The sequence below is a fragment of the Gorilla gorilla genome, chromosome 6 (assembly GCF_029281585.2).
Source record: "Gorilla gorilla gorilla isolate KB3781 chromosome 6, NHGRI_mGorGor1-v2.1_pri, whole genome shotgun sequence".
In the NCBI taxonomy this organism is placed as follows: domain Eukaryota; kingdom Metazoa; phylum Chordata; class Mammalia; order Primates; family Hominidae; genus Gorilla; species Gorilla gorilla.
In genome coordinates this window covers 130,390,975-130,414,862 of record NC_073230.2, presented here as the reverse complement: position 1 = coordinate 130,414,862, position 23,888 = coordinate 130,390,975, and the positions used below count along the sequence as shown (strand labels likewise).

The 23,888-nt window shown below is 35.7% G+C and overlaps 1 protein-coding gene across 12 annotated transcripts in view; it reads left to right on the top strand.

The window, feature by feature from the left end:
• FAM3C (FAM3 metabolism regulating signaling molecule C) overlaps positions 1-23,888 on the top strand; it is a 47,773-nt gene that overhangs the window by 1,943 nt on the left and 21,942 nt on the right. For 7 of the 12 annotated variants that reach the window (XM_019031624.4, XM_055392176.2, XM_019031622.4 and 4 more), the window contains 4 exons: positions 11,498-11,551; positions 15,489-15,593; positions 22,373-22,402; positions 23,115-23,238. In XM_019031624.4, coding sequence (XP_018887169.1) covers positions 11,539-11,551; positions 15,489-15,593; positions 22,373-22,402; positions 23,115-23,238 — 272 coding nt within the window. In that variant the 5' untranslated portion in view covers positions 11,498-11,538. Of the gene's footprint in view, positions 1-109; positions 232-1,559; positions 1,620-11,497; positions 11,552-15,488; positions 15,594-22,372; positions 22,403-23,114; positions 23,239-23,888 lie in introns of those variants that run through there. The other 5 variants (XM_019031625.4, XM_063708749.1, XM_063708750.1 and 2 more) reach the window with 3 other exon arrangements.

Below are 23,888 nucleotides of genomic sequence, written 5' to 3'. Positions count from 1 at the left end.
CTCATTGTAAGGGGCTTCTGTTTCAAAAGGGAGTAAAAATAAGACACTACTGGCTTAAAGTGACTTTAAAAATAAACTTAATGGATGTTTTATTACAATTACAGAGTTTAATGTGGATTGCTGCCTTAAGCATTGTCAACTAATCTTTCATAATTTATGAAGATACATTAAAAAGGAAAAGGAAATTGGAAAAGACAGACAAAAGGCTAAGAGGCTATGGAATGGCAAAAAGTAATGTTCCCTGAGGGGGTATCAGATATATTTTCCACCATATATTTTAGGTTTTAAATGATTCATTTTTCAAAAATTTTTATGCTCTTAAAAATATTGGAGTGCCTACCATGTACCAGTAATTGTAGATATCATGGATACTATGAATAAGACAGCCTGGGCACTCACAAAGCTACTTTATTTTCTCTAAAGCAGGGAATCTTTTTTATTTTTATTTTTATGCCCATTTCTTAAAGCTGAAAGGTGCAAGACCCAAATAGCAAAAGATTTTTGTGTTAGCTCTGAGCTAGATAGATTTTTGTGAGACCTTGGTATAATAGCAAAAGTTTGTCTTGAATTTAGTCCAGAAGCGTCTCTGTTCTTGGGATCAGATGATCAGGATTTGAAGCATTGATTCTGTATTTAGTTATTTCAAGAGTGGCATTGACTAAATTACTTAATATCATGCAGTACTTTTTAATCTGATTGAGTAGACTGAACCAGGTAATTTCCCAAAATCTTTGAACTTTTAAAAGGTTTTGTACTTTCTTTTAATGCAATTCTTTGAGACACAATCGGCTGACTTCCTCTCAGAGGTGGAAATTAAGTGTTGTAATACCCGTAAGTCTCTCCAGTGTACCCATTAATATTCTTTTTCTTCTTCATTGGCCTGCTCCATTTGATTGAAGCTATTCTTATATTTCCCTTATTTTTAATCTAATTTTGAAAATCTGCTATTCATGATTTTTCTAACTTCAGTGAGTTTTTTTCTTCCAGTTTTCTTTTTTAAATTAAATTCCTGTAACAGAATTTTTCATTTTATTTTTAAATTATTTACAAAGACAGGGTACCCCACTGTTCTGCAGACTGGAGTGCAGTGGTGTGATCATAACTCACTGTAGCCTTGAACTCCACCTTAGCCTGTGGAGTAGCTAGGTTTACAGGCATGCGCCACCACACACGACTAATTTTATAATTTTTTTTCTTAAAAGACGGGATCTTACTATTTTGCACAGGCTGGCCAAATCTGCCCTCAAGTGATCCTTCGACCTCAGCCTCCCAAAGCTCTGGGATTACAGACATGAGCCCCTATGCCTAGCCAGATTTTCCATTTTAAAGTGTGGCATTTAGCACGTTCACGATGTTATGAACCGTCACGTTTCTAAAACATTTTCATCACCCCAAAAGGAGGCCCCATATTCATTAAGCAGTTGTTCATTCCCTTCTCCCTGCCAATCCTCGGCAACCACTGATCTGCTTTCTGCCCCCATAAATTTATCTATTCTGGATTTTCCTAAAAATTGAATAATTCAATATGTGTTCTTTTGTGTCTGGCTTCTTTCGCTTAGCATGTTTTAGAGGTTCATCCTCTAAATCAGCAGGTATCAGTACTTCATTCCTTTTTAAGGGTGAGTAATATTCCATTCTATATTCCATTCATATACACCACATTACATATATATCATTTCGTTGATACGTACTGCATTTTGTTTATTCATTTGTTAAATTTTTGTGTGCTATTCAGAAAGTTATATGAACATCTCTAAACTGATTTTCGTCATAATCTCTACAAGGCTTGCTAAGGTGGTGTTATGGTGTCAGGTGTGCTACCTAACGTATCATTCATTACCTGCAGTTAAGTGATTGTTAAATGAGTTTTGAAAGACGCAAGGTCAACAAAAATGGATTTTTAAGTTGGTTCAGTTGATACGTGGTGTGATTTGGTTCTGCGTCCCCACTCAAATCTCATCTCAAATTGTAATCCCTGTGTGTCGAGGGAGGGAAGTGATTGCGTCATGAGGGCGGCTTCCCCCATGTTGTTCTCGTGACAGTGAGTTCTTACAAGATCTGATGGTTTTACAAATGGAAGTTTTTCCTGCACTCTCTCTCTTCTCTCTCCTGCTGCCTTGTGAAAAAGGTGTTTGTTTCCCCTTAGCCTTCCTCCATGATTGTAAGTTTCCTGACACCTCCCCAGCCATGTGGAACTGTGAGTCAGTTAAACTTCTTTCCTTTATAAGTTACCCAGTCTCGGGTATTTCTTTATAGCAGTGCAAAAACGGACTAATACAATACGTTTTCACAAAATTTTACAATAGAAGCATCTTTAGAGTTTATTTGAACAAACAGTTCATGAATTGAGCAGCTCCAAACCAGATCTGGGAGCTCCACCAGGGGAATCCAGGAGGGAGGCTTTTATAGGAGGGTCACAAATGTAAAGCAAAGAAAATATTTGATTGGCTACAGTTATACAGTTGTTTTATTTGGTCTATCATGTTGGAAGTTCCCCTAGATGTGTAATTAGAAGTTTGTTGGATGTTTCTGATTGATTAAGCTTAAGTTCTCTTTTTCTTTAGCATAGGCATTTATAAGAAGTAACTTCAAATTTTGCTTATGTTTGCAAATCAAGTGAGGTTGATGTCACTTATGAGGCCTAATTGGTTTTGTCTGCTCAGGGATTCTTCAGGCCTGGTTTCCATTTTAATTTACTTCAGCAGTGCTAATTCTCATTCAGTTTTTGTGGTACAAATGGTGTGCCAATACTGCATTTCATCCAGGACCCTTGGGCGATGGAACCATTCTGTTTCTCTATGTCTTCATTTGGAGGGTGTGACTGATGGAATTATGTCTACCCTGGTGCACTTAAATTCTGCAGACTACTTCAAAACAGCATAAGTAGAGTGGATACCTAAGGGAATTCTTAAACATGTAGAACAGGAACCTATAACTTCTCATCTAGTACAATGTGAGATAGTTACATGAGATGAAGATAGCAGTTCTACTGTATGTAAATGTGTACCTTTCTCTAATCTCATTTTAGCAGTTTATGAGTGGGACACTTCATTACCCCATTTATGTTCAACCTCTAATAGTTAATATATTTCATTTTATTGTTATTGTTTCTAAGAATAGCTGTTTCTTTCTGTCCATCCATTCATTCATCTATCCATCTCTCACTGGATGGTGTACTATAGGATTAAGGTAGCTTAGATCACAAGTGTTTAAACAATTGTAGAACTCAGAGCAGGCAAAACTGAATGTCATTTTGTAGAGTTCTGTCTTGTTTTCTGTTTTGGGTATGTTTGTGGTCTTGGTTGCAGAAATCCAGTCACCATTTCATTTCGTTAAGTGGATTATAACTTTTTAAGCAAAATTCTGCTTTGGTAGATAATAAAAACTGCAAGAAAACATTTGAGTAATATTAAATCTAGTACTCTGGTTTAACCCCTGCAAACAGGAGTTCTTGATTATTTATTCCTCACCACATTTTCTCCGGATTATCTGTTGCCCACCGAAACTGAAGACCCATTCTGGAGGCAGGTTGACTGTTTCAGAAAGAATGAAAAATCTTGTCATGTGAATTTTACTTTTGAACTTTTTTGGTTTAGATCTGCCTTACCTTCCCCCCCCCCCCACCCCCCACCCCCCACCACCCACCACAGCCTTTCCTGTGTGTGTGGATTGGTGTGCTGTAGATCTGAAGCTCTCAGATCTGAGCACGAATGACAGTCATCTGGGGAGCTTGTTAAACATGCAAGAGTTTTAATCCCACTCCTAGGGATTCTGATTCTCCAGGTATGCAGTTGGCTCAGGAGTTTGCATTTTAAAAAACACACTAGTAATTCTGGTGTGCATGCTATAGGTAACCCTGTAGTAAGAGGTTCAAAGAACATATGATGTTTCATTGAATCTGTGATGCCACAGATGGTAAGAGTCAGAATCTGGTAGCTTTCAGCTGCATGACTCCTAAGCCCTAATTTCCAATCTTGTGGTTAATTTGTTAGTCCTACAAAGGCAGTCTAGTCCCCAGGCAAGAAGGAGGTTTGTTTTGGGAAAGGGCTGTTACCATCTTTGTTTTAAACTATGAACTAAGTTCCTCCCAAAGTTATGGCCTATGCCCAGGAATGAACAAGGACAACTTGGAGGTTAGAAGCAAGATGGAGTTGGTTAGGTCAGATCTTTTTCACCATTTCAGTTATAATTTTGCAATGGTGGTTTCACTACTAAGAAATAAAAATGTGGTTGTAAGCCTTATCCTGAGTTTAGTTAAAATGAGGGAAGCAAAATGCAAAATGAGTTTAGTTAAAATAAATAGGGTATTAAGTGCCTGGCAACCAGAGGTTCCTCTTATTATCTTAACAGGTTATTATGAAGCATAGTAGATATGAGATTTTACAAAATTATAAAGCAACAGTTCTTCAGATCTTTTACCATATAAATTATTTGATTGCAATGAGGAGTTTATATAAGGTGTCCTTAGTTGACATCTATTTGTAATGAAAATTGTACTGATGACTTTGTTTTAAAATGCAACTTAGGTGTGTATGGGGGTGTAATAGACTCCAGTGTGGACCCATATTAATTTCATCTTACTCATTTCCAGTCATTTAGATGTTGCTGGCTCAGTTCAGAAGTCTGATCTCTATCCTCCTTGTACTTCAGTGATTCCTGTTTTGTAATTATAGTCCACTGAAATAGTAAGGTGTGGCATAATCATTTGATGTCTACCTTTTTTTTTTTTTTTTTGCCACTTTCCTGTTAGAGAGTCCACAGCCCTCATTAATGCCAGCTAGGTGATTACACACATATATACCAGCCGCATAGCATCTTGTACTGAGTAGTGGTAGGATGTAGTGGCAATATTTGGGGTAAACACCAAATCTGTGTCAGTGTAAACCTGAACTCTGGCTGCCAACTCAGAAATGCTGTAGTGGCATATTGGGTACTGAATGAGGGCTTATCTGTAGGTTAGAACAAATCTTTCCCCATTAATGAGAATTCAGTGAAGAGCAACCCCACCTGCTTAAGGTGCTTCCTTCAGTAGTATTAGCTTGGAAAACGAAATATCTTTGTTAGGAAAAAGTTGCCTAGCCATGTTATATTTGGGTATAGAGGAGCAGAAGAACTCAGATCCATTTAGTTTTTAGCTTGAAGTGTTTTTGGAAGACATGGTTAAATACTTGTTGATCCACTAAATACCAGATTTCTGAAAAGGAAAGAATAACTGTAGGTCTCTTTAGCTAATTCACATTGATTTAAGGGGGTTGTACTATGAAATTCTTAACATTGAGATGAATCATGTTGGAATACTTATGTTCTCAGAATGTAGTGTGTATGGTCTGTCAGGCTTGGCTGCCTCTCCCTACACTAAGTCTTTGGGTAAAAGTTGGCCTAGATGGGGCACTTTCATGATTTAGCTGAGCACTTTTGCTAACCTGTTTTTAAGTGGAGGGAGAAGCAGGTATTATATTTTACCAATTTCATTCTTAGAAGAATGGAGTTTTATCTAAATTGCTGTAGATAGAAGTTTTCCGAAGTGTTTTTCTCCATTCACTGTCAGGAGCGCCAAATGAAAAGCAAGGTAGAGCAGTTTATGGTGGATTGTGGAGGAAAGCTGAACTTGCCTAGTATAATCCCAATTTGCTTCATATCTGGCATTGGTTAACATTCTAGGGGAAATTTAAAAACACTTTCTGGCTCATTTGTGCTTTTCCATAGTATACTTCTAATTCTATTTCTGTTTCTTAGCCACATTTAGATGTTCTCTTTTAAATGTAATTTCAGTATGATGCTACTTAAGAAAATAAGAAAAGCCAGATGATATTGATTCAGAAAACTGTCAAAAATCCAGGCATAGATCATCTATATTCTTTTCCCAAGATTTTCAATAGAACATTAAACATTTATTTTAAAACTCTTATTGGTTCACTTGACCCGTTGTTTATAAGTTTTTGGTCTATTGCTTTGTGGGGGGGCACTTTGCAGAAGGAGTGGATACATTTACATCATAATCATTGGTGATCTTTTGAAAAATTTGTCATTCCTAGTATTATAGAATTCATATGGATCACCTCTCCCCACACCCCCAATTTTGTTTTTGTTCCTTTTTTTTCCCTTTTCAAAATGTGAGTTTAGCTTGATTCTTTAAAAATCTGGGATACTTTTCTAGTTGCTGGTAGTCATGTAAAAATCTCCCTTTATTTGTGATCAAGTCATACCCACCTCTAAAGCTGTATAACAGGAGTGTGTGAGTGTGTGTGTGTGTTTGTATGTGTGTGTGTGTGTGTGTTAAAATGGTGGTTTCTTTTAAAAGAGTGTACCTTCTAGGATTCGGTGTCCTGCTAGTATTAAATACTTTCTCAAGTTAGTAACTAGATTTTTTCTTTCAAGCCTTTAGTGTTAAAAACACCAAATTTTGTTAAATTTACAATATTTCTAACACAATGATAGCTCAGATATCCTACTGAGTTTTTAAATGTTAATATTTTTTCAAATGAATGCAGTCATCTTATTCCTTTCCATTTTGTTATTTCAAAAATGTAGCCAGCTTTGCAAAGATGTGTGTATAGTTGCATTCAGGAGAGACAGGGTACTTGACAGCCGTCTGTATGTGCAATAGTAATAACTTGTTATTAAAGACAAGGTTTTTTAAAGCTAAATATTTGGAATTTTAGAAGTTTGTTAAGCATTAGATGCACATTTACTTCACTCTTTTTTTAAACCTATCACAAAAATAATCCCATATAAACACCCACATAAAGGAAATAGTAATGTAAGTTTTTTCCCAAGAACATAATTTTTATAGTTACTGAAGTGTAATATAGTGAGATTAATTTTTATTGGTTTCTTTACATTTCCTGGGATTGGTTTGGAAACATAACAGCATCTAGATTTGTTTCCACCTTTGCTATAGATGGATAGCTTCATCTACAGGATGAAGCTTTTGAAGAGGATCCGTTCTGTTGTTTCTCATGGAATTATGCTTCTTTCTGTGGAGAGCAGATTATGAAAATGTTTGATGAACACGTATGGAGCACAGAAATTAGGATTGTTTCATCTGTCCTACATCTGTAGTAGTACTTCTAAGAGGACCTGTCAAAGCCATGTGGAAGTTGTATGTCCTACACGTAGCCCAGCAAAAAAAGTTGGACTATTAGAGCCTGGTTGGGAAAGATGTTTATTCCTTTATTTTTAAATTTCATATTTTTATTTCTTTTTATTAGGGGTTGACAAAGTACAACCCCTAGGCCTGTATGGCCCACAAGCCAAAACTGGTTTTCACATTTTTAAGTGGGCTGAAAAAAAATCAAAAGAATAATTTTGTGACACATGAACATTTTATGAAATTTAAATTTCAGTGTCCATAAAGAAAGCTTTATTAGAATATAATTAGACTAATTCGTTCACATGTTGGCTATGGTTGCTTTCTAGCTACAACTGCAGAGTGGCGTAATTGCAATAGAGATTGTATGGTCCATAAAGCCTAAAAATATTTACCATCTGGCCCTTTTATAGAAAGAGTTTGCCAACAGTTGCCCTGTTTTACTCACATAAAAGTAGTTATTTATAGCAAACAGAGTATTTTTTAAAAAAATACCATGCTTTTGTTTGTAAATGCAACATCGGAGTAACCTACCCTAGTGACTCTTTGAGTTGTAGCATTCTTTTGATTTTAGTATTATCTCATTTTTCTCTTTTACTTTAAATGCTCTGGGGATAAAAATTTAATTTTTTACATTCTGTTCTTGAGGGGGTCTGTATTAGTCTGAGTTCTATAGAAAAACAGAACCAATTATATATATATATATGTGTGTGTGCGTGTGCGTGTATATGTATAGATATAGCTCTAGATATATAGACATATATTCCTTATAATACATGTGGAGATAGCTTCATTTATATACAGGTATATGATTTATATGTGCGTGTTTGTGTGTGTGTGTGTGTGTGTGTGTGTGTATATGTTATAAGGGATTGGCTCATGAGATTATGAATGCTGAGAAGTCCAAGATCTGACAAGTTGGCAAGCTCTGACAGTCCAGGAGAATGAATGGTATAGTCTGGTCTGAGTCTGAAGGCATTGTCTCAGTTTAAAGATAGGCAAAGAAGGCGAATTCTCCCTTACTTATTAGAATCCCTTATTGTTAGAATCATAGGAACTTTCTAAGTTGGTTGGGTTAAAATTGTCATTTGTCCAGCACTGAGTTGAAGTAGGATTGAATTGAATGATAGTTTCTCTATTTGTAGAGGATAACTTGTAGTATTTTCCTGTGGTTTAATTAAGTGCTGTTTGTTAATATTAAGTAGGTACGTCAAAGGGTGTATTTGTACATTTAATTTTCTGGTATCATTTCCATTTCAAGGAGGGGTTCCAATACACAAGCTTAGTCATTTTGCCATACTGTTAAATTGCTGGAGTGGGTAGTTTGTAGCAATTCCCAAAGCAGTTTGCAAAAGCCAAGTTGATTGGCATGACATTTTGTCAACAAGCCTCTTATATTAGAGTGTGTCAGTGAACAGCTGGAGTGAAAAGGAAGTGGATTTGTTTGTAGCGTGAGCTTCTTACTTACCCTTCATGTGACCCTAGAGAAATCCTCTGATCTCATATATGCTGCTGTTTTAATGCCCCCAGCAACTAGAGGCTGGTGGGAAGATTACATAAAATAAGGGTGTGTGTGAATTGCACTGACATAAGTATGTATTCATACTTGGTTTATGTTAACTGGCAAGAAATCCCCCTCCTGGTAAATAATTTTTTTTCATGACAATTGTATCAATATAGAGTGATGTTTCTGTGGTTTATGTGATTTAGTCCACTTCCCAAGGAAATAATGGAAGTATCACTTGACCTTTGATTTTACTCTGTTGTTCCTGAAGTTAATTGATTCTAGAACAATGACTCCTTATTCACATAGTAGCTTGATTTCTACCTGAGTAATAAAACTTCACTAAATTAGATCAGAGTAGATAGTGGGGCCAAAGGAATGTTTAAATTGTCAGCCATGTAAAGAAGTTTAGTACGTCCATCTGAGGCCCTAGTTCAGGCGCTCTTTCCAGCTGTAGTGTTTCATTGTCCAGCGACATTGTGGTGGCTGTCCTTGCTGTTGAATCTCAGGTGGTTATGAACCTTACATATTAGCAACTGGATTTGGTTCAGTGACATATATTTATCAAAAACACTAAAACAAATTTTGGCCTATGTAACACGTTTTGGAGCAAATGTATAAATGTACTAAGTTGAGTTTTGGGGTTTTTTTTCCATCCTAAAAATATCCTTCTATGACTCATTTTCTGGTTTTGGTAAGTGGCTCTAATATCTATATTTCTACCTTTTAATGAACATACTTATATATAAGCCCTTTCGCCTGTTGCCTCTAGATTTAGAGTTCTGAATTTCTAGCAAAGGCCTTTTTCTCCCTTTACTATTGTGCTCCTTTTCTCTGGACCTGTTCAATCCTTGTTTAATTATTGATGGTTTTCAGCCTGAAGTTTCCATTAAGTTTTTGCTTCCCTCCCCCATATAAGATAATTGTATGTAAATATTTTCTTTGCTATTTTCATGCCCCCTCTAAGAAGACAAATAGGAATGATTTAGAATTAGCACATTATCATCATACATAGATGCTCCTTGATTTGCCCTCAAATATATTCAGTACTCCTATCCTTATGTAGATTCTTGAATCATTAATTTGCTTCTTAAGGAAATTAATTGAGGCATGTTATGGCTGAGATTTAATTTGATGAGATTTTAATTTAGAAATTTTACTAAATGTGAATTCTCTGAGACATTTTAATGGAAAACAGTTGTATTCAGCTAGACAATCATCATTGTTTATATTGTGGTCTTAGGGATGAGTTTAGAAACAGGTTTGTTGGGAGATACAAACGGGTGGCAGGTACATGCAGCAGCCACTGCAAGGTGTGGCCTGAGCAGGCCATGGAAACAGTGAAATAGAACATCAAGTACCTGGTGCGTAACTGCTTATCACACTTTCAAAGAAATTTTCCTAGGTCACACTCAGATAAGAGTGAAGTTATTTTGGAATATTAGCTGGCAGGAAAAGCATGTATATGTTATGAAAGCTGAGTTCAATTTTGCCAGAAGCCAACAGAGGATTTATAACCAGTTGGGGTTTTCATTTAAAAAGTGGAGGTTTTTTTCTGCTTTTATGTGATGGTTTGTGGATACTTCAGTATCTTGTTTCCTTTTAGTATTTTCCTAGCCTGTGGCTAGGTAGTTGAAATAGATATATAACATTGACTTTTTCTATTACGTGGAAGCTATTCAGATAATTAACAAAGGAAATCAATGACACACAACTCAGTTTAAGTGTCGTTTTTTCTTTAGGGTATGTTGTGCAGAAGAAAGAGAGCTAGCCTAAGAGCATTGGACTTTTGGGAGCTGTCCAGACTCCCCCGCCCCCCAGAACCCTGCTGAAGCCCACCTGCCTAGTCCAGTGAATAAAAAAAGTGCATGTCTCACTTCTTTTCAGTGTCCTTCAGAGATGTGCCATTATTATTATTTTCTTGACACATTCTGTGAATTACTAGATCAGGCAACAATATTGAAACATAAATATCAAAATACAATCTAAAATAGATATGTACTGCTGGCAAATGTGATTCATCCATCAAAATTTCCTTTTGAATTCCGTTCCTTTACAATAGGTTGAGCTGACTGTGGAAGCTCTCCAGCTAAACTTGAATGTGGCTTTCTTATTAAACTTGCTTATTTTTTCATTTTCTTTTCAAAATGTCACCTATTTTGAGTTATTTCTTAGGAGGAAAACACCCATGCACATACAGATTTTTTTCCAGCATCTGTTTCCTGTTGATCTTACAGTAATATCAAAGAACAGTTGATCCATTTGATGTATTAACATTACTCTGTCAATCATGATAATTGCTGGGATATTTAAAATTGCAGTTCTGTACTTCTTAACATATTATTTTACAAACTTAAATCGAAAAACATGAAGAGGTCCCTGGTATTAAAATCGGAAGCCCTTGCTGTAAATGCTTATGGTAGTGGCACTTGAATTATGTCATATCAAAAATGAAGTGGCATCATGTACTGGAGTGAGCCAGCTGACCTCAATTCTAGCCCTATGTCTACAAATAATTTGTTCCACAACTAGATAAGCAGCTTAACCTCTTTGGACATCATCTGCAAACTGAAGGTTTGGAGCTAAATATCAAAAGTTTTTTATAGATGCATAATCCATGAGAATAAGAAGGCATTCTCTTCTATTCACAAGCTTGATAACACACTTTTACTCTTTGGTCATTCAGTTAGAGAGCTGAGGACACAGCAGGATAAGACAGACCCTCCTTGAGGTCTTATGGTCCAGTGGAAGACAGGCCCTTTTTTTTTTTTTAATGCCAATGTTGGCATAATACTTAGAAATGTCATAAAATTTACTAGTTTATATGCCCCATTTCAAACTTAATCTAAGGAGGAATGTTTCTTCTAGAGCTAATGATATTTGCTTTTTGTTTTGATTTTTAGGAGCATATTAATGAAAAGTGCCATAAACTGAAAAACCAAACATGAGGGTAGCAGGTAAGATATTTAATTTAGTAGAAGTAATTGTACTTTTTGTGTAACCTGTTTGTTAAAGGATGACTAAAGGAGAGGTTAAATAATCTTTATATTGAGAAGGTTAAACTGAAATAAACTAAATCATTCAGCCCTTTGTTTTTAGGTAGTTGGCAAATCACAAATTGGACATTTAGTCAGTATCACATAAGTTTTTTTTTGTTCAAGTCTTTTGTTGAAATTACACATTGAGCTTCTTAAATCTGAAAATCTGAAATGCTCCAAAATCTAAAACTTTATGAGCAGCAACACATGATGCTCAAAGGAAATGCTCATTTGAGTATTTAGGTTTCAGATTTTCAGATTTGGGAAGTTCAGCTGGTAAGTATGATGCAAATATTCTAAAATCTGAAAAAAAAAAAAAAAAAACCTAAAGACTGTATATAATGCCCATATAAAGAATGGTTTGACAACCTAGGGAGGCTGATTTTTTGTTTTTGCTATGTTCTAGCCTCTTGAGAAAAATGAGTTATAAAGTTTTAAAGTTTAAATGTCTCATATGTTTGTACTTAAATTAAGATGTGTGTGAAGGATTCGATAAAATATGTGTTTTTGCTCAGTATTTGTTCAAGTTTAATCTGCATAGGTGAGTTTATGTGTAAGAACATTAATCTGTTTATTAAGCAGCATATTGAGAAAATTGAAAAACACCATTAGATGTTCATAATATTAAGGTAGTTATATTTAAATATTCTAAAAAGACACGTTTATAAATAACTGGAGGGGCTGATGACCTCTTCCTGTGTAGTAAAAATAAGTCTGTTTTTCCCCACCCTTCCCATCAACCAAAGCCCTAGAAGAAATGCATACTTTACATGGAAATTTCTACTAAGCGTGTGCCCAACATGGGTAACTTGTAATTTCTCAAAATCAAGATAATTAGTCTCTTTCTTAATTGTCATCTCAGCAGCAAACCAATTATTTTCCTAAGGGAGCATCTCTTAGAAATGCCTAAAGTCAAGCTGGGTGAACAAACCAGTCTTCATACTGTGGCCATAATTGTGTAGAATCAGGCGCAATTGATTAAACATCATGATTATTAAACAAAGATAACTGAGGGCTGTTACAAATGCTTTTGTAGAAACTTGAAAAACTGAATCTCTTGTGAAATTATAAAGCATTTTTAAAAAAGTAACAGTACAATTGTTCAAGAAAAATATTGTCAGAAACGAAGAACTTGTTTGTGGTTTAAATAAATGTGTTGCAATGTCTTTATGTTGCGTGTGTGTGTGTGTGTGTGTGTGTGTGTGTGTGGATGTTCTTTAAGTACAGCAGGACTTACTATTTATGATGTCATTTCTCCAGATTATTTTTAAAGTACATTATTTAAGCATGGCAATTTGAAATAAAGTAAGTTTCTCTTTCTCACATAATTTTAAATTCATGTTATTTGAAATTAACTTTGTCATTTAGTCCATTTCTCTGGTTCTGACAATTCCCAGGTTAATTGATGAGTAATTATTCACCGAGTGCTTATTTTGTGTTTGGCACTGTTCCTAGTATAGGTCTTGAGGGAACTGCCTTGAATGAATGAATAAGGACAATTAGCTATTAATTTATTGCTTTTAACTAATTAATCTCTTCTAATTTTTTTTAAAAAATCTGATTGCTTTGGAATATCCTCATAGCCATTCTTCTTACAGTGAGGCATGAATGTCTGAAGTTTGTACTTTTTGGCTTGTGAAAAACTGGAGCACACTGATATTAGTGCAGTCTGTGACTAGGAGGAAGAGGGAATCTTATGGAAAGCTAAGAATGGGAATTGTGGTTGGTATGTTAGGCCCCATCAAGTCCAGAATGGGATGCTGGTTCTGGAGTCAGGCCAGCTTTGGGGGCGATCTCTGTAACAGAAGTTCCAGAACTCTAACCCCATGGAGACTGCTAGTTTCTCCACCTCTAACTTTTGTCTGCCTTAGAGCTTATCTTTCCTCCTAGTTCCTCTGATGGTTCAGTGTAAGTGAACAGGTCTTGGTTTAAGACTCAGTGTTGCCGCTGACTAGTTATGTGACCTTAGGCAAATGATGTAAAATTTTAGCCCTGTTTTCCTTATTTGTAAAAGGAAAATAATGCCTTGCAAAGCTATGCAAATGAGATTATACTTATAAAGCATTTAGTTCTACAGAAGACACTAAGTAAACGGTATATGTGAGTGTCTATTATATATATATATATATATATAATGTTTGTATGTAGCTTTTTTAAAACTTTTAGGCTCAAGGGTACATGTACAGGTTTGTTATCTAGGTAAAATAAATTGAGTGTCACAGGGGCTTGGTGTACAGATTATTTCATCATCCAGGTAGTAAGCATAGTACCTGATAGGTAGTTTTTTGATCCTCATCCTCTTCCCACCCTCCACCCTCGAGTAGGCCCCAGAGTCTGTTTTTCCCTTCTTTATGTTTATATGTTCCCTTCTCAGTGTTTAGCTTTTGCTTATAAATGAGAACATGCACTATTTGGTTTTCTGTTCCTGTGTTAGTTTGCTTAGTGTAATGGCCTCCAGCTTCATCCATGCTGCTGTATATAGCTTTTTTTAATGTAGGCTTACATTTAGCTTGGTATAGAATTTAGAATGTTTGTGTTATCGTCTTGACATTTTAATTTTTCAGTTTTGAACAATGAAGTTTTCATATGACTGTTTTGCGGGACAGGGAAAAGTTATCTCTGGTTGCATGTGCCTATGATTGCTAGAAAATAAGATGGTAAGACCATCATGTGACATGTAATTTTTGAGCTCTTGGTCTTAGTCTTAAATGATCAAGAAGGACTATGCCACCTGTTACCATTTATCTACTTAGCAAACAGTTGTTGATAGTATCAGTGTATACAGTGCACTCTGCTAGATCCTGGGGAGAAGAGTTCAAAGCCTAACAGAATTTTGCTCTCATATGCACTAAAAATGTAGGCAACTTGTAAGTTGCTCTTGAAAATAGGAAGCAGATTTTGGAGGGGACAAGGTAGGAAATGGAAAAGGGAGGCAGGGATTGATTAGTATTATAGTTAGACTTCCTTATTGCTCTTTCATTTCTACATTAATAGTGTTTCTTTCGGATTTTTTAAGACTTTATTATTTTTAGAGCAGTTTTAGGTTCACAGCTAATTTGAGAGGAAGATGCAGAGATTTTCTACATACTCCCTGCCCCTCTCCCCACGTAGTTATCAGTAGAGTGTTTCTATACAGAAATGAGTAGGCTGTGAGAAGCAGTAGCTCTCTGAGCATCATCAGTTCATTGAAGAGTCTGCCCACTTGGAGCTTTCCATGTAACTGTGTTATGAAGCATATGTGATAGGTACCAAATTATATCCTGCAGGAATGGAGAAGGCCTGTCTTAAGGTACTAAGGTATTAAGTATGAAGAGGAAGGCTTTGTTGATTGCCACACCAGGAGGGCTTATGTAGCTCCAGGAGATGTGTTGGTTAGTGATAGGACAATAAATCTGTAACATGTCACTCGAGAATTCCTCGCTTAGTGGACATTGTGGCCTTAGCATCCCCAGAAGTTCCACTGTTTTTGAAAAATCCTATATAGTATTGCTCCTTATATTTATGAAGGATAAGGAATCTGCCATTCAACAAACTTGGTGGTGGTGTTCCATTAGTCATGACACTTTTTTGTTGTCAGCAACTAATAGGTAATTTTTTTGCATATAAAACTAGGCAGATGGTTCAAGCAGTCCTTTGTCTGGATAGCTAGATAATCTGAGAATTCTTTGATCAGGAAAATTCTTTATCTTGATGAATTGTTTGTATAATTTTTATGTATCTCATGTAAAATTAAGATCTAATAGATACAAAGTAGAAATTTATTAATCTTAAAAAATTTATAAACATTTTTCATAGAAATGCAAAATAAAAGTTCTGTGGGCTTACAAAGTTATGCTGAAATACTTCTGCCTTTTAGGTGCTGCAAAGTTGGTGGTAGCTGTGGCAGTGTTTTTACTGACATTTTATGTTATTTCTCAAGTATTTGAAATAAAAATGGATGCAAGTTTAGGAAATCTATTTGGTAAGTTTTATTTTTTTCCTTTCTTAAATCTTATTTTTGATGTGGCCTAAAGTTTTATCAGTTATCAGCACTGAGTCACTCAGTGCTAGAAAACGAAATGTGATTATTATATATCCATAAATATGATTTGTTAGAATATTTTACAGTATATAATTAGATATCTTGGAATTAATTTAGTATAAAACATGAATCTTCTTTCTATTCAACATTTTGAACATATGTAATGAGTCTATTTTATACATTTTTAGGGGCATTAATCATGGCATTCTAAGTGCACCTTCTAAAACATAAAATATCTCCAGGCTTAAATTGCTTTCCTGTTTAAGTTGGCTGCTAGAAAACTTGAAGCCAAATCTAGCCCTCAGTTAACCATATGATTAGGAGTCACAGTAATGCATTTTAGATACCAGCCATAGAAATCCATCTTGCAGCTGGCTGTGGTGGCTTGCACCTGTAATTCCAGCTACTCGGGAGGCCGAGGTGGGAGGATCACTGGAGCCCAGGAGTTCCAGGCTGCGGTGAGCTGTGATCATGCCATACTGCACTCCAGCCTGGGTGACAGTAAAACCTCATCTCTTAAAAAAAAAAGAAAGAAAGCCATGGTGCTTTCTTATCCTTATTTTCCCTCTGTGGATTTCTTTTTTCTAACCCACTCATTTAATGTTGCCATACTGTAAATGTACCATTATAAGGTACCTTAGCCCAGTTTTTTAACAGAATCCTTACGTTCATAAAATAACATTTGAAATGTTTTCATATGAACCAGTTATACATAGTGCTATTGTAGATGATTGTATATGAATATCTTATTGAATCTCAAATAATTGCGAAGTATGCATTTCTTTTCTATAAATATACCACTATAAGACCGAATAATAGAATTTAATTTTGACACATTAAAGTGGAAAACAATTATTTAACCAAGGCGCTATATAAGATCACAGTCATGTGTCACCTAATGATGGGGATACATTCTGAAAAATGCATCATTAGGTGATTTTTGTCATTGTGAGAACATCATAGAGTGTACTTACACAAATCTAGATGGTATAGCCTACCACACACCTCGGCTACATTGTATAGCCTGTTCCTCCTAGGCTACAAACCTGTACAGCATGTTACTGTACTGAATTCTGTAAGCAGTTGAACACAATGGTAAGTATTTATGTATCTAAACTAGGAAAAGGTACAGTAAAAACATAGTACTATAATCTGATGGCACTACCACTCTATATATGGTCTGTTGTTGACTGAAATGTCATTAGGCAGCACCTGACTATAATTCTGAATCTCTTCGGGAAACTATATTTTTGTACACTTTTATTATTGAAGCTAGAGAAATGATGAGATTCTTCATAGATCCTTGTACTTGCATCGAGTAAGCTGTGACTAAATTGTTGTTTATAATATTAAATAATTAAGCATAAAAAGTGATACTATAAACCCTAGAAACCATATTTTGATCTAGTGGGCAGAAGTCAAATGAAAGAACTGAGATTGCTGGACTACTGAGTTTTGCTTTCCATAAATTCATGTTTGAAAAGAAAAATCCCCAAGGCTTAATTCAGTTTCCATATTAGGTTCTCATGCTGCTGTGAAGAAATTCGCCAGACTGGGTAATTTATAAAAGAAAGAGGTTTAATTGTCTGACAGTTCTGCAGGGCTGGGGAGGCCTCAGGAAACTTACAATCATGGCAGAAGGATAGCAAACATGTTATTCTTGGTGGCAGAAAGGAGAAGTGCAGAGTGAAGCGAGGAGAAAGTCCCTTATAAAACCATCAGATCTTGTGATAACTCACTATCATGCGAACAGCATGGAGGTAATTGCCCCCAGGATTCAATTACTTCCCACTAGGTCCCTCCCATGACACATAGGGATTATGGGACTACATTTCAAGATGAGATTTGGTGGGGACACAGCCAAACCATATCACTCCCTTTCACATTTAATCTCAAGACTATTGTTCCAGTGTTCCTCAAACTTTAATGCCAAAAGAATCTCCAGAGAATCTTAGTAAACGTAGATTTCTGAGTTAGTGTCTGGAGTGGGGCCTGAGATTCTGCATTTCTGACAGCTCCAAGGTGATGTTGAGATCCCTGTCCATGGACTGCATACTGGGTATCAAGGCTTTGGACAATTCTGATACGTAGACTTCAGTTTTGGCATAAACCTTTTCAGGTGACTTTTCTTACAGTGACTACATAAAAGTACTTTCTTGTACAGGTTGAACATCCCTAATCAGAAAATTCAAAATCTGAAATGCTCCAAAATCTGAAACTTTTTGAACATCAACATGATGCTCAAAAGAAAATGCTCTTTGGAGCATTTTAGATTTCAGATTTTCGGATTAGAGATGCTCAGCTGGTAAGCGTAATACAAATATTCTAAAATCTGAAAAAATCCCACATCCAAAATACTTCTGGTCCTAAGCATTTTGGATAAGGGATACTTAAACCTGTATTGCACTGAATTCTGCCTTTTGTACTCCCAAGTAATTTCAGTTCACTGATCTTGTTTCTGCCTGCTAGAGCCCCCTTCTTCATCAGTGATTCCTCAGTTAAATTGTAGTCATTGTCCGTCAGACCTTCCTTTACAAGTTTTCATCTTTTCCAGTAACAGAATCCTCCCTTTCAGCCATTTCTCTTGATAAACTGGTTATTTTCCTCCTAAACTTGTTTGTTTCTCAGCACACATCCTAAAATGAAGTATCCAGGTTCCAGCATAAAAGTAGTTACTGCAGAGTATAGTGAGATTTTACTTTACTTGTTCTGGTCTGTGTACTTCTATTACTATCTGATAGCCAGCCTGGTGGCCTTTCAGAACACAGCTGGTTTCAGTTGAATGATGGGGTGGAAACCATATTGAAGGCATAGAGGACTTGTTCCATGTTGCTCTGGAAGCAATGTGCGTAGCTAATTCTTCTAAGACACGTTGATGGTAGGAGAAGCAGCTTATGAGATGGTAACTTGACTCAAAAGCAAGTTGCACATATTTTTCTTTTTTAAAGTAATAGGCTTTCACTTGTCTATAGGCCTTGGGTGAAAGTTCAGTGAAGGACAAATGAATGCGAAGAGACTGAACCAGCAAGGAAAGGAGGATGTTTGGGAGAAGGGAGGCAGTGGGACCATTGGAACAAATAGAAGTTACATGGGAAAAGACCCACTGTTTTTAGAAAGAAGATGGAAGAGAAGGCTGGGTGAAGCTACAGTGTGGTATAGTCACTGTGCACATGCAGCTGATAGTTCCTCTCCAGTGATACCAGTCATGTCTGTCCTCATCCTTTGTCCCCCATCTTTGCCCTAGTTTGGATCTTCATCTCTAATCTGTACTGTTTTTATGAACATCATAGTGATGCTCCTTTCTCTTCTCATCTCTGATATCTGCCTATCTCACCACTTTCAGAGCCATTTTCTTAAAACTCAACAATCTTTAGTATTTCCAGTTACTAGAGAATAAAGTCCAAACTCCTTACTTAGGGTGGCACTCAAATCCCCCAGCCTGCCTTTCTCAGCTGTTCTTCACCCCTCCTTCCTGCATGGGTCACACTCTTGCGCCAGTCTGCACACAGTCTGCAGCTTCAAATCCCCTCCTGTCCTTTCAACCCTGACCTTTGCTCGTCCTGGTTCCTCACCCTGCACATCTTTCTCATTTTTTAGAACTTTGCATAAATTCCCCTTCTTTGGAAGAAATTGTGTTTGAACCTCCCTCTTTAAGAATGTATTGCTCCTTTTTCTGAACATTTGTTCTGATTGCATAGTACTTATATTTCAATTTGGCACTGATTTTAATCTGCCTTGCATTATATAATTTTTTTTCTTTTTTTCCTCTTTTTCCTGTGTCTGTCTCCCTTCACCCAAGAGTGAGTCTTAAAGGCAATATTTTGGTGCTTCACCCAGCATCTAGCACTGGGTGCTGCAATCAGTAAATGCTGATTGAGTGAAAACAAATGTAGGTAACAGAGAATTAGGATTTCTACTTGGAAAGGAAGAGTATTTCCAAAGTGGGATTCACATAAAGCTGTATTAGTTGGAATATCACTGGTAGTCAGCTATGAACAAACGTTGAGCTACTTTATTCTCCTACTTTTTATTTCTTGATTTTTCCTGATGTTAAGAACCTGCAAAGTGTTTTTTGTGTGCATTTTAGCTATTTGATTTAGACATTATGAGGGCAGATGGTTATTTTGATGTCAAAACTCAAGTGTAGTACTTTGTAACCTTACTGGTTGCCAATCTATTGAATTGGCCAAAATTTAATTGTGTGGTTTTATTTTAATTCTCATTTCAGACTATCTTAACGAAGATGGACATATGGTTATCTTTGTCATTTGTTTAACATCTTAGTATATGAAAGGTTAACATGTTTAATCCAGTAGGAGGATTCTTGCTATAATCACTATCTTAAGGACCCATAAGATTAAATAATTCTTTTGGTGATTCGTTTTCCATTTTTTAAACTTACTTGACAGTTTCTATAAATTATGTAGCTTTATATTTATTATATGGTATTATTTTAGAAAAATAAAACATTTCTAGAAAGGAAGAGTGAAAATTTTGCCTACAATTAGTAGTTGAAATTACCAATGTCGATTATGAATTTTTAAAAACAATTTTTTATAAAACTTTATTTTGAGATAATTGTATTGTTTTTTACAAATCCATTTGAATATACAGAGAGATGGTGCATACTGTTTACTCAGTTTCTCCCATTGGTAATGTCTTGCAAAACTATAATACACTATCACAATCAGGACATCAACATGGATACAATTCACCAATCTTATTCAGCATTGTGGCGTAATGTAGTGTTGTTTTCAGTTTGAATACTTAGCTAGTAAGTGAACTGAACACAGTCCAAATAATTTTTGTCTATATTGCTGCAATAAGTACTTAATGTTCTTTTTTTTTTTCTTTTTTTTTTTGAGACAGAGTCTTGCTCTGTCGCCCAGGCTGGAGTGCAGTGGCACGATCTCGGCTCACCACAAGCTCCACCTCCCGGGTTCACGCCATTCTCCGTGCCCACCACCACGCCTGGCTAATTTTTTTTTTTTTGTATTTGTAGTAGAGATGGGGTTTCACCGTGTTAGCCAGGATGGTCTCGATCTCCTGACCTCGTGATCCACCCGCCTCAGCCTCTCAAAGTGCTGGGATTACAGGCATGAGCCACTGCACCCGGCCATAAATACTTAATGTTCTATTGAATTTATTTATTTTTACCTTTTCAGATTTAAACCATTGATATATAGTATATACATAAATTACTTGAGACATTATTAACAACTAAAGTGCAAAATAGTTCTGATTCATTAGCCCGACTTACTGAAGGACATTCATTGATGAAATGCAATAACAAATGTTTATTATTGTTCCTTGAAATGAAATGTATATGCAGAAAGAAATTAAGCATTGAAGGTATCAGTGTAGTTTGAGGGGAAAATAGTTGTAGGAGAGGAGGGATTTTGGTGTTTGTATGGTGTACCTGTATTCTATACTTGGACAGCTGTTTATGAAAATTAATGTACCTGTTTGGCCACCAGGTGCTAATGTTTTCAGAATTGCAGACTTAGTACAGGGCTTTTGATTTTGATGTGTATTGGATAAAAATGAGCTTTCTTCTGGAAAGAAAAGTCTTTCACAGGAGTTTCTTCACCTTAAAGTATCTACTCCCCTTACTGTTACACAAATTAAATGGAGGTGATGTTATTTACTTAAAATCCTGATTTTAAGTAGTTAAAATCCTGACTTTAAGTACTTAAAATACTTAAAAAACTGATTTTCCCAAAATTATATCCCAGTAAAGTGTAGATAAGGTTTGTTTTCTGCTTTGTTCTGGGCATTAAGCTTTTTCAATGTTATTGTATTACCTTTATGGCTTTAATGATGCATAATATTCTACTGAGTGTTCTATTGAGTTAATGAGCTTTTATTTACTTGGTCATTTTCCTCTTTTTAAACATTTCGATACGATCTTTTAACTTTCAGCTTACTAGTTGGAGTATTGGACCTACAGGAAGTTCACAATTATCTAAAATAGTACAGAACTAAAAACTGTGTGACTATTTATAGCAAGACAGCTGGTTAACATTTATCACACTGCATACTTATTAGTCAAATCAGGAAATGGCTGTCCACAATACTCTGATGATCTGAGTTATAATCTCCTGGGCTGGGATCAGATGTTAGTGCTTTTAAAAAGCCCTAACTATAATTATGATAGATGGTCAGGTTGAGAACTACTACATTCAAATTAAGATTTGACCTCATGGATTCCTTGAACTGATAAATTGTAAATCTTTTAGTAATGATCTTCCTCATCCCCCTCCCTGGCCCTCGCAATCTCCTAACCTCACCACTAAGATAGATTCATGTATATTCTCTGGGGCTTTCTTTGCATATCTGTACAACACCATACAGCAGCAACAACTTTTAAACACCATCATATTCACCAAATTTATATTTATAAACATTGAAAGGTAAGTTTGTAGAGTAACTTCCTGACTGAAATTTAAATATATAGTAACTAAAATTCAAAACAAAATGGTAAGGGAAAAATAAAACGTTTTATCAGTAGTAAAATACTATCCTCCATAATTATTTAATAGTTTATAATGAATGTACAGTGTGAAGTTACTTTCTCACTTTTTCTTAAGTGATATTCATGTTTTATTGTATACTGAATCATTATTTGAACACTTATTTTTGTGGACCTAAATATATTTTAAAAGTGGATACTTGCCAATAGACTCATTCCTTCTAACAAAAGTAATTTTTTTTTTCAGCAAGATCAGCATTGGACACAGCTGCACGTTGTAAGTATTTCATCTCAATATTTTATGTATGATTTATTCTGCCTTAGGCATATGAGAGCTTATATTCAAAGTGTCAGTAGTTCAGTATGAGGAAAAACTGCTTTAGAAATTGCTTTTTAAAGTTATGAGTATGCTATTTGATTGGACAGCCCAAATATTTTTGACAATTATTCATGATGGATATTTTGTGTTTTTTAGCTCCATTATTATAAGTACAGAAATTGGTGTGAGAAGGAGTTAAGAGGAGAATTCCTAGTTACAACAATACTGTACATGGGCAGGTAGTCAATGGAACATTAGGCCTTTTTTAATTATGCTGGAGGTGATGATTTTGTGTGCATATATGGACTAGAAGTGCAAAGTAACATTCAGAACCCCCCACATCCTAAAATTTAAAAATAAACTCATAGTTAGATAAAATATATTTGCCCTAATGCAGATCATATTACTTGACCCATTTGCGTCCATTATTAGTTTGTTTCCTAGGAAGTTCTGGTGTCTGTTGTGGGTTTCTTTGTTGCTGGTTTTTTTTTTTTTTTTAATTTTTTGAGGTTCTTTGAAACCCTCAGGGGAAAAAATTAGCTTGTATTTTAAGATACGTGTATCTTGATGTTTTGCGTAATGCCCTTTGTGGTTTGAGATTTGAAGTAAAGTCAGGTAAAGTCTATTAACTTGTTTTCTAAAAAAAGACATCATGTTTTCTCCCCCAAAGCTACAAAGCCTCCCAGATATAAGTGTGGGATCTCAAAAGCTTGCCCTGAGAAGCATTTTGCTTTTAAAATGGCAAGTGGAGCAGCCAACGTGGTGGGACCCAAAATCTGCCTGGAAGATAATGTGTAAGTCTTTGTTGACTTGAGACAATAAGGTGTGCTATTAAATTGCAGCCAACTGAACCTGAGTTTAATGGATATTTTGAAAATGTGTTCGGTATACTTTATTAATGGAAAGTGATTTCCATTTTTGTTATGTAGTTTTTTTCTCATGAATTCAAGGGGCCTTAAAGTTCTTAAATTTTATATTAGAGAGTGACTAAGAACGTAACACTTATTCGGCTTTATAGAGATAAGAGATTTCCTCTGAGTGAATTCTCTAGATCTGCACTGTCCCATTTACTAGCACACATGTGGCTATTTAATTTTGATCCTTAAATATTAGGAAGAAAGTTAATTCACTTAAATTAACTAAAAAGTTCAGTTCCTTGGTGTCCGTCACCGCAGTTCAGGTGTTCAGTGGCCACATGTGGTTCATAGTCACCAAATGGAACAGCAGAGAGAGCATTTTCATCATGGCAGAAATCCTGTTTGCAACATTGCCCTGGACAATGAATGTGTTCTCTTTATTTTAAATGAAATCCAACGTCTTTCATTTAAAATATTTGAGTGCTACTTGTTGAAGTGTGAAATGATCCAGTGATAACCTCAGTTCCATTGCAGCACAAACTGCTTGCCTCTAAGCTGAATGGTTTCCTATGTTGAGATGCTTTCTA